The 11245-nt window shown below is 32.3% G+C and overlaps 2 protein-coding genes across 2 annotated transcripts; one reads left to right on the forward strand and one right to left on the reverse strand.

The window, feature by feature from the left end:
• The first annotated feature begins 357 nt into the window (after nt 1–357).
• LOC140039618 (cation channel sperm-associated targeting subunit tau-like) lies at nt 358–7454 on the forward strand. The gene is made up of 12 exons (XM_072085236.1): nt 358–568; nt 1078–1129; nt 1658–1785; nt 2182–2301; nt 2789–2833; nt 3136–3296; nt 4114–4202; nt 4390–4474; nt 4719–4827; nt 5111–5255; nt 5393–5448; nt 5598–7454. The coding sequence occupies exons 1-12, from the start codon at nt 479–481 to the stop codon at nt 5781–5783; spliced, it is 1266 nt and encodes a 421-aa protein (XP_071941337.1). The 5' UTR covers nt 358–478; the 3' UTR covers nt 5784–7454.
• Nucleotides 7455–9029: 1575 nt separating this feature from the next.
• On the reverse strand, nt 9030–10480 carry LOC140039260 (adrenocorticotropic hormone receptor-like). Its single transcript, XM_072084864.1, has one exon. It carries the CDS (start codon nt 10478–10480, stop codon nt 9404–9406), a length of 1077 nt encoding a protein of 358 aa, XP_071940965.1. The 3' UTR covers nt 9030–9403.
• Between the last annotated feature and the right edge of the window lie 765 nt (nt 10481–11245).

Below are 11245 nucleotides of genomic sequence, written 5' to 3' on the forward strand. Positions count from 1 at the left end.
TATATATCACAAGTTCAATCTGTAATTGCATGGTATGTTATTACAGTAAAATAATCTCAATCTTCCAAAGAGCGGCACTTTTCATAAAAGAAGCACATTGAAACTTTTCTATATTATTATTATTATTATTATTAGGAAATGTGTGTTCGCTGTGCTAAATAACTAACAGCTTAATATGAGTTCGCATTTTGTTGAATTTTGGAGGTGGGGTTATTTTGTCATGAGGAATAATTTTTACACAGGAAATAAAATGTGAATGTATATAAATCGCAACACATAATTATGACGTATATATACGAGCGTGGTGTTTGCGTACAAATGGAATGTAATAATATGTTCCTTAGACGCGTGCGATGTTGAAAAGCGTTTTCTTTTTTGTGAACGAATTTACTGATGAAATTGTTTAACTAACACAAGATTTTAGTTTAACATTAAACATTTTCTTTTCAAAAGTTTGCTAAGCGAAGATAAAAAAATTATGTCTGCAATACACATGCAAAAAATCGATGACGTAGGGGAAGATGGTTTCTTTAACCACGACAGAGCTCATTATATAACTGCTCCACCGGTAAGTATAATTATAACTGGTAATGGTGCCTAGCCTAGCCTAGGCCTAGGCCTAATTAAAAAAAAAACAAAAAAAACTTAATATAAACGTACTTTCTATACTAAGCTAGGCCTAGGCCTAGGTGAGATAACCTTTTAGGATCCTACCCCCCTAGACCTGGTAGTAGGCCCATGGTTAACTTTTATGATATAGGCCTTTGTATAAAGCTAAATCATTTTTATGAACGTTTATTCATATTAAATTAAACGACCATATTTTTCCAAAACAGACACATTCGTTTTTAATTTTATTTAAAAAATATTTAGACAGGATAAAAGCATATCAGGTATACCTAGATAATGCACCTGTTTTACATATGGTCCTGTTTTTTTAGCAATAGATCAAAAACATTCATAAAAGACATTAAAAAAGCTTACAACATTACTTACTTACTTTTTAATATATCATCACATCATTCCATGCATCTGTTGTCGTTACCAGTATGACAGTATGATAACTTTTTTTTTCAGAGTGGAGTTTTGAGTGTTCATATGAAAAAGTTACAAAACATAAATGAACAGTGTATCCTTTGCTATATTACAGTGATTTTTCTGACATTATACTACATCATAGCATGCAATGATGAGAATGAGTGGTAAGCCTATATCAACTTGAATAGGTAAATATGTGGAAATTACTATAATAATAATAATAATAATAGGTTGCTTTAGTTGGCTCATTTACGTATAACATACACTAATGTAATTTCCAATCATCTTTTTATCTGTTTTCATTTATTTTATTTTTTATTCTAAAATCAACGACTCATTTTTCGTTTCACTCGATCCATAATTATAATTATGACAGACAGTATCCATGTACATGCTTGACAACTGCACAACGGTGAACCATATATATACATAGTAACAGTTACAGAATCGAGATATTATACTGTGTTTATACATTTACAAACACCCGTTTTAATTAATTATATACACGGCACATTTACTGTAAGGATTAAAATGTCTCTAATGCATAAATTCTATCCATGGAGAAATAAGTTATAAATTGGATCATTTTGTCTCCGAACATGTTCTTAACACTGAACAGTAATTGGTGCGGTAGATCCAGAGTTGTACATTCGTTTTCGTGTAGGCAATTTCATCAAGACAAGTGGCAGATATACTTCTGAGGATGGAACGATCGTCTTTGACGATACCAAACATTTCTCAATAACGGTATCGAAAAATGTTTATTTTAAATGACTGTTAATCTTTTCTATTTAAAGCTCTGACTACGCTATAAAACTTTATGTGACAACAACGTGTGATGTGCCCATATAAACATGATGATGTCATATCACTACCATATTTGGGCATATCACTACCATATTTGAGGAGGAAACCACACATTTTTGTCAAACTCGTTTGATAGTGTAGACAGAGCTTTATAAATTTACAAGTTGATAATTTTCAATGTTCACGTCCAGTACAATAATTCAGCTAATGTTCACAAGAACGCCGTTCAACTTTCTATGATGAACAAGCGTATTTTAATACAAGACATTTAAAAATGTCTTTTGTGAGATCACGTTGTTATTTTGGTTACTGCTCCTGTCATTATTCTCGAACTAGGTCTCTAGAAAGATGAATGATGTTCTCAATGAAGTTCGTGTTGACCTGGTATTAGTTGAAAACTCACATACGCATCGTATTGTTGGTCATACTGATATACACATGTTTGATATCATTAAGGTAAATATTAACTGTAGGGCCTACTAATGAAGTAAATTGAAGTTATTATGTACAAAAAACACGCACTATTAATATTTTTTTCTCATATTTAAATTTTTTTAAATATCGCCCTCTTACCCAATTCATTACAAAACGTCTTGATGTTGTGATATTAGTGTTCGATCCACCAACTATATGTGCTATTATTATTGCTTAATAACGAGAATTATAAGCAAAAAAATTGTATTGTGCCGTCAGTTTTAATGATTTTCTTTAATATAAGATTAGTTGTATTATTCCTCCCCTTCAACTAATTGTACTAACTACTCCATTTTATACTCATTACTAACGTTTATAATGCATTATCACGACAATAATTTGTAGCCACTATCCATTATGAATATTACGCTATATCATTTACCTTACATGATTAGAGATACATAGATGCTTAATCGATTCGTCTGATAGCTCTGTATTAATTCTATAGTTTTTTTTCCAATATTTATAGAGTTTATATTTAGCGAATACATACGACATCCGATACAAGCATCAGGTAACTAAAGCCCACGAAAATGGAACAATTGTTAGTTTGTTAATTGCATATTGTGATAATGTTTTAGACAAAATCGTGACAATACAACGATTTTATTGTTTGTATTAATCATGACGTCATTTGAGTGGGTTAAAAATATTATTATCAAAGACAGGAAAAATGATTATCCTATAGTTCTAGAACGAAATTAAAATTTGTGTTGTTCTTTATGTTAAGAAAAATGTATGTTCTAGTGTAAGCCTTTAGGCCGATCAATTCCTGGCGAACCATGGTTGTTTAAATCCTAAATTAAACACCATTAGATTGTTGGTAAGTTTGAGATGGAACTTTGTTTTGCTTATGGGATATTTGGATTTGGATATTCGCATCAACTTGAAAATCGGCAGAAAAAAATCAGCGATATCGTAGGTCATTCCTTATTTGTTAGGGTCGAACCTCCCGAATACCGGAAGCAATCTAAAAGGTACGTTGCATCATAAAGATATACATACCAAAACATTTTAATATTAAGGATAGGTCTGAATGCTCAGACAGTGTCTTATTAAACATGTGTTAAGTTCTCGAGACGACCTAAAAACTACGCCCGACCCTACCTCAAGACGACCGTCTTGTCGGGATTCAACTCAGATCGCACCAACGAGTCAAGGCGTTTCGTCGGGCCTCGTCGTACGACGCTGTCTGAGTTGGCTTTTAGATCTATCCTTAATATTAAAATTATATATCCTTGTTCCCTGCTATAGCTGTTATAACCATTTAAAATATGTGACATAGTGTCAACTATTTATGCGTAGTATATGATGAAAAGTTGTTACTTTATATTATTCATTATCATCACATTATCGAATAACTCGATTATAGGCTGTACACATCCATATCTTCATATAAAAAATATATTTTAATTTATTTTTATATAGTATTTATATGCATTTTTAATGTTTATACAAATTTTATTTTAAATGTTTTTTACACAATCAGTGCAATAGGTGACCTACTAGATAGTGATTAGGTTCGCTTTTTAGGAATCTCTGCCTGGTTTTGTGTGTTGTTTTCTTGTTGTTTATCCACGTTTTTTTATATTGTATTTTTATGGAGACAAAATAAACGTTTTAAAACTGCCCACCCATTCCGTTAGAATTTAAAATCTTTTTTATCGTATATAGTCGAAACATTAAGCCTTGTCTACACTATCAAACTTTATGTGACAAAAAAAATGTGATGTACCCATATATGGACATAGCATATTACTACTTTTTTTTCTTTCTGTAAAATTTGTATTAAAGTAACGTTATTACAGCGATACCTATGAAACATCCTGAAATAATACATTTTAAAGAGAAGGCCGATATCGGAAGCTTTCATCTTGATCAAGGTACCAGAAATGTATTGTTTTAATTAGGCCAGATACTGTAGATATAATATGCTGTTGCTCTTCAATTTAGCGTTAGTGAATGTTTATTGTAAGAATTAATACCTATAATTAAACATTGTCTAATTTGGTGCTGTCTATTACTTCGGAAATCTTGATAAAGCAATTATTTTATGTTTTCATCTGACAGATCCAGTTATATCTTCAGTGCAGTTGTTCAATGACGCTGATATTGTTGGAGAATCAAGTTTATTGCACAGAATGTCTAAGAGAAGGTTTGTGGCATACGGTACTTAAAGATTGTGCTAATTACAGTTCTATGTCGATAAGAAAGATTATGACATCTATGATATCAATGTGGATGTTTCCGATATTACGTTTTGCCTTTTATTTATTACAGTATAGCTACCAACTTTACATATATAGAATATGTTATACAGGTAACAATTTTGATGACGAAAGTGGTAGTGATTATTATACTTATTTAGAGTAGCAAAATACTTTTACTTGACTACTTAGGATGAATCGTCTGCAAAACACTTTCTCACAACTCCATGGACGTCAGCAACGCAAGAAATTCCTTGAGAAACTTGTACTTAGCCATATAGATGACCACGGAGCCGTAGATGTAAGTTGATGATGAAATTCAATAACAAGTAGGGCCTAGAGTTCCCATTCAAGATGAGATTGAGAGCCAAAACCAGATAGTTTAGCAGCAGCGGTGGGTACCGTAGCTTACATCGCTTGCCATCATCGAACCGGCTATCATTATTAAAATTGTAATGAACAATCTATGTTATTGTAGTTGCAAAACCCTATAATTTATATGTACCAAATCATAGTTTAAAGTCAACCTACAACTAAAAACGAAAATAACTTATGGTATTGATGCCGTTATAATCTTTCTTCAGGATCAAGATATCATTCCGGATAAACCTGGAGTTGGAAATCGTGATGGAGAAAATAGTCCAGGGGTTGTTCCTGGGAATTTAAGTTCTAGCGAGGAAGACGACGAAAATGTTTACACATTAGCTCCAATGCTCATTATGGCACCAGGTATTTTATATACCTATAAAATAATTACTGTAATATTGGCTTATGATGGCCAAAGTGTAATTAATACCGTAATGCACACACACACACATGTTTAATCGCTAATTAACAGGTAAATATACAAATAATGTACTTATTAGGTTTAACAACAAGAGGTAGGGGTCGTGGAGTTGCTGATTTACCGACAGTTTCAGAGGTATGGGTTGTTATTCTTTTCTTATACCTTGTTAGAAGGTATAATAATTTAAATATAACATTAGTTCTTGGTTGTCGAAATTGTTACGATTAATTGATATAAACCCGTATAAGTAATTAATCTAAATGGAATATCTTCATTATATTTAGGAAGAACGATCGAACTCGGCAGACAGCACCACTAGAGCAGACGAGGCATCATCGAACAAGGAACCTCAAGACAACCAGCAAGCAGCCGAACAAGGTGCATCTGGCGGCGGAGCATCTACGGCACTTGCCCGTGGTCTTTCAAGGTTCATTAGCCTACGACCATGGAGAAAGACAGCAACGGAATAAATACAATGTCTTACTAGAGGATTACATGACAACCAAAAAGTATGATTTGGAGATATATAATAAGACATATGAGCTGTTTAATTGCCGACTCCCATCGCCCATTGAAAAATGTAATAATTGACGCTTCTCAGACAACAGAATAATGATATATTATATATATATACATTTACTACTATAAGTAATTTGAGAAATATTCAACAATTTCATAACTACTAATTTAAGTGTAGTTTAAATCAGCCTTTACCAGGAAAGAGTGTATTTACAAGAGTGTATTTACAAGAGTATATTTACAAGAGTGTATTTACAAGAGTGTATTTACAAGAGTGTAATTTCACACTTCCCTGCCTTTACAACGTATTGTAGAGACTAAAATGGAAACATACAAATGTATCGAATTTGTTTATACTCGAACTATACATTCAGTAGTCCCCTGCTTTCTTTGACGAAAGAAATTAGATTTTTTCATCCATGTCCTAGACAAGAGAATATAGGGCACTGCAGTGACAATTTAGATAATCTTGTTTAATAGGTTTGTTTACTAAGACCAGATTAAAATTAAGAATCAACATTTCCTTTTTAGATGATTACTTTGCAAATAAATCAATATTAATTATTATAAATCATAATTCAGTGTGCTGCGTATTATAGACTCGGGTGGTGATTCATCTCGAGCGTATACTACATAACCATTTCATCCGATTTCTTGTAGCTTCTCTAAACTCACAGATCCTCCATCCATACACAATAGGGTTGATCATAGAGTATGCTACTGCCAAGTCAAAAAAGGTGGCGTACACTATATCCAAATGATTGTTTTCCATGCATCCCAAATCTTCAAACACGATTTCCAAAATGCGAAAAATATCAATCGGCAGCCAACATAAAGTACTAGATCCAACAGTAATAGCGAATGTGCGGAGCAGCCTCTTTGATATTTGTAAATCTTGCGATCTAGACGGGCCTATTTTCTTTTCATGTTTTAAAACAGTTTTATATATCATAATGTAAACCACATTAACCTGAACAAGAAGCGCAAAATTAATCAATGCTAATGCATTGTGCAGTTCAATCTGTAGTTCAGAGTAGATTAAAGAAATTGCGATTGTAAATGACAATATCCACGTAAAAAATACACCTACAAATAGCCTGTAAGGTGAATTAATATCTTTATTAAAAGGATACAACACTACAAGAAGTCTTTCGATGGATATGGCTAACAATGACTGTAACGAAGCGATTACAAATGCTGTGGAAAGGGCTGTCATAGCTACCGCAGTATCTTGGTCAAAACCATCTCCAACAATAACAGTAATAAGAATTGTTAAAGCAAATAACCCGTCTGCCAGAGCTAAAGAAGATGTGAAAATGTATTGACGCTTTCGTAGAGGTTTTTCAAAAATTATTGGCAAAAATACATTGACATTAAACAGTAGTGATAATGAGCACAGTATGTACAATATTGTTACGTTAATACTATCTGTTGAGAGTTGATGGAAAAATATCTCAATTAGATTGAAGTCGCAATAAACTGTCGACGTCTCTGTTAAATTGCTATCGGTGCTGTTGTTGTCCATTTTTTATACCGTATTCTTCAGAACATACAATTCAAATACAGTAAAGCAGGTTTATCTCCATTTTGTTAAGCGTTACTTCGGACTGTATTCAACAAGGACACCACTTGTCCAAATTGTATTCCTTGCGTAATAATCCAATTTGTCATCTACTGTATAGTCCGTAGTTATTACATCATAATCGACATATTTTGTTGTATGTATGTTGTATGAACTTCTCCGTGATAATTACAAAAGGTAGACTGGAAATCAGGTTTCGAGTATGCGCAGTAAACAGATGATCTTCAAATCATGTTATGCAATGTTTGTAGACCTATGGGCCGCCGCCGGGCTTCGAAAATGCAAGTGAATCTTCAGTTTGGCAATTGGGACAAGGTTAGTATTATTACTGCGCATGAATCGTCGTATATAGAACGTTATTAAATTCTTAAATTCAATAGCTACAAGCATGACTAGTCATTTGTTTGGTTGAAGATTTAAAATTTAATTCTAGTTGACAATAAGTGTAGTGTATACTCAACGTTGCAATTGTTGGTTGGCCATGAAACTGTTTACAGTGCTTTCCGGTCGAAGTTACCGAGTCTCCAATAGACAGTTATCAATTCCATAGATTGATCAAAATATAATTAAAACGTACAAAACCTGTATTACCTATAATAGTTAAAGAACCACGTTTGATATCAAATTTTGATAAACCTTCAATGTATTAAATGTATTCAATACAGGGATATAGGGAAATTGAATAAGTAACTCGGGGATTTGCCTGATCATCAAAGCTGGAGAGACTGTCATAAGCATAGCAAGAACGATATAATTAACTAAGATGATATAATTGACTATGGCTGGAATACGCAACCAGTCATTGTTACCAGCCAGTTAATTTAATAGGCCTACTTGGAAAATGTCACTAATACTGTATACATACAATTAACGATTGTCGTTTAGTTGAAGTACCAATTGTAAATTTAAAAACAAATTTATAAACGCTGTTGCCTTAGATGTAAATTTTATTTTAAAAATATGTGTACGTGTGACATCACTTCTAACCCAGGATTAAATGAATACCACAGAAAGATTATCTGCGTCAGTTAAAGAACCACGTTTGGATTAGATTAACAATTGTCGTTTATTTTAAGTAGCAATTGTAAATTTGAAAACAAATTTATAAACGTTGTGTGTACGTGTGACATCACTTCTAATCCAGGATTAAAGGAATACCACAGAAAGATTATCTGCGTCACTAAACTGTATTATATATAACAATGTGGAGAGTATTCTATGTTCGTTTTATGTTGTGTTATTGACAAAATCGAATAAAAAAAATTTCTGAAACATACTACGCTTAATAAAATATTAATAACTGATATAATATCAACAATACATATTTGACATGCCTTGTTCAGTGTTCCGACGTTATGGTGTTTCATTCCGACCTACCGTCCCTGTAGTAAACTATACTATTTACCAGTATAAGATAAGATTACTTTATTTCATCCACAAAACAAGTATAATATTTAAAGTAAGATCTACAAACATTAATTATTATTTTATATTTTACGCCTATGCTTTACGAGAAGAACAGTATAATAATATATCTTATATTTTAATTGTAAAACCAAATATAATCAATCAGCTTTAATTTGTGTATTTTCTTACACATTGAAACTTATGCACTACAATACAGATACCAGTATAATTGCAAATGAAAATCGAAAAATTGCTAAAACAGTCAAGGATTTTATATAGTAGAAGTATATCCTTTTCTTTAGAGTGTTTATGTTTCTGATCAATAGCAATATTTTCTTTCTATTCCTGCTAACTGTAGACCATTTTTTGCCCCATTAGCAACATTTCCTCTCTGTTTCTGCCCAGTAGTAATCTTTATTTACACTGCTTTCTGGCCAACATCAACATTTCCTTCTATTCCTATTCAGTAAATAACCTATTTTGATTTAGGCATAGGCCTATACACAGCATGATTTTCTTTATATTCCTGGCCAGTAATAACCGTATTTCTAAACTGTCGCAAACATTGTTTTCTGTTCCCACCTACTTGGTAATAACCTTTAGGCCTACTGTTGCCGTTTTCTGAGCAGTATTTTTTCTTTTCTGTACCTGCCCATTAGTAACCTTTTCTTTAGACGGATTCTGTTTGTCGCAAATAAATAACCGTTTCTTTACGCTTTTTCTAATATCTTTATTTCTCCATCCGTATACTAATGGGTTAATCACGGCATATAATGCTGCGAAGTTAAAAGCAATAGCGTAAACGTCAATATAGATTTCTGACGTGCAACTAATGTTAAGAAATATGTCTAAAAGTGTAGTTACGTTTATTGGCAACCAACATAGTGCGTATGACGATATGATTATTGAAAATGTTTTTAGAAGTTTCCGAGTTGTACTGACATTTGTATTTGATTGCAGGGATCCTCTGAATCTATGCGCCTCCATTTTCTTATCTTGTTTAGCAACATATCTATATATCATAAAGTAGATGGAATGAAGAATGTGAATCAGACAGATTTTGAATATAGTTAGGAAAGTCTCCATTTCATATAAGTGTCCAAATGCAAACAATAAACCAATGAATATAAACGAAAATAACCATATTAATGCTAAAATAAAAAATATTTTTCGAGCAGAATTCACATTTGGATTAAATGGAAACAAAACGATAACCAAGAGTCTTTCAACTGCTATAGCTAGCAATGTGAACAGGGACACAAGCGAAGCTGATATTCCAACAGTTGCAACTATTATACTGGATGTAGTTGAAGCGTTTTTAATTTTAACTGAAATGAGGAAGAAAACAGCAAACAGTCCATCTGAGAGTGCCAAAGAACAAGTAAATATATGACTTCGCTTACGTAGTTCCTTTTCAACAATAAACTGTAGAATCACAAACACATTTAATAATACTGCGATAACACAAGTTATTTGAAACAGAACTTTGTTAACGTGGTATTCATCTGCTCCTAATATTTGGTAGTATATTCCTGATAAAGAATAATTGCACAAAAACGATCCTGTTTCGTTACTTTCCATCATGTCACTGAGACTGCCTTTCGTATGAGCTTTGATGTACTGAATTTTAAAACGTCTAAACGTATTGTTGACGATCATGGGCGAAATTATTTCCTATATTCTCATGGTCAAACCAATTATTACTGGTATTAATAAACGAGTATCTGTTATAGTAAATCTATAGCAGATATCATAATCTATTTCATGAACACATTCATATCAATTTTCTAATTTTCTTTAATCAATAATAATCAGAGATATACATAAAGGAGTTGAGCCAACAAATAAATGAAAAGGAAAAAAAACCTGATAAACCGTGTTCGCACAAAGAAGGCTGACTAATCATGAAAGAACAACTTGAAACATCTTAATTACAGTCCAATCTAATACTAAAAGCTGTAATGCGTAGCTTAGTTACAAATCATTTATATTTGATTACTTTTTGTAATGCTTTAACGGATTGCAGATCATAACGACATACGAGAGTGGGATAAAACATCAGAGAAACAGCGTCAAATTGATAAAAATAAAAAATGTCCAATGTGCTTTAAAAGTAGATTTAGGTCCTAGTACATAATGCTACACAAGTTCGATTTCGTTTCCCAAATATCAACGCTTTGAAGGACCTGCATTTAAAAACACTTATTCAAACAAACAAAAAAACTGTGTCAACTTTGAACAAAATGTCTATTGTTTTCAAATAATATAAACATTTATTAATGATTGATGGTATATAATACAATACAACCTTGTGATTTTCCAAAACTACTGCATATAATACATAATAAAGCATAATATATCGGAGAAGGTAGATTAGTTAGATGCTGCTCCCAAAAGTCGCAGGTATTTGTTCTTGAATATCGT

This window comes from Antedon mediterranea, chromosome 2, assembly GCF_964355755.1.
Source record: "Antedon mediterranea chromosome 2, ecAntMedi1.1, whole genome shotgun sequence".
Taxonomy (NCBI): domain Eukaryota; kingdom Metazoa; phylum Echinodermata; class Crinoidea; order Comatulida; family Antedonidae; genus Antedon; species Antedon mediterranea.

What these genes read in the sequence shown, in the direction of transcription:
- LOC140039618 (XM_072085236.1), top strand. Translation starts at nt 479, where the DNA reads ATGTCTGCAATACACATGCAAAAAATCGATGACGTAGGGGAAGATGGT. An exon ending in ACAAAACATAAATGAACAGT is followed by an intron (nt 1,130 to 1,657) that starts GTATCCTTTGCT and finishes AACACTGAACAG; the next exon opens with TAATTGGTGCGGTAGATCCA. An exon ending in AAGCTTTCATCTTGATCAAG is followed by an intron (nt 4,203 to 4,389) that starts GTACCAGAAATG and finishes TTCATCTGACAG; the next exon opens with ATCCAGTTATATCTTCAGTG.
- LOC140039260 (XM_072084864.1), bottom strand. Translation starts at nt 10,480, where the DNA reads ATGATCGTCAACAATACGTTTAGACGTTTTAAAATTCAGTACATCAAA.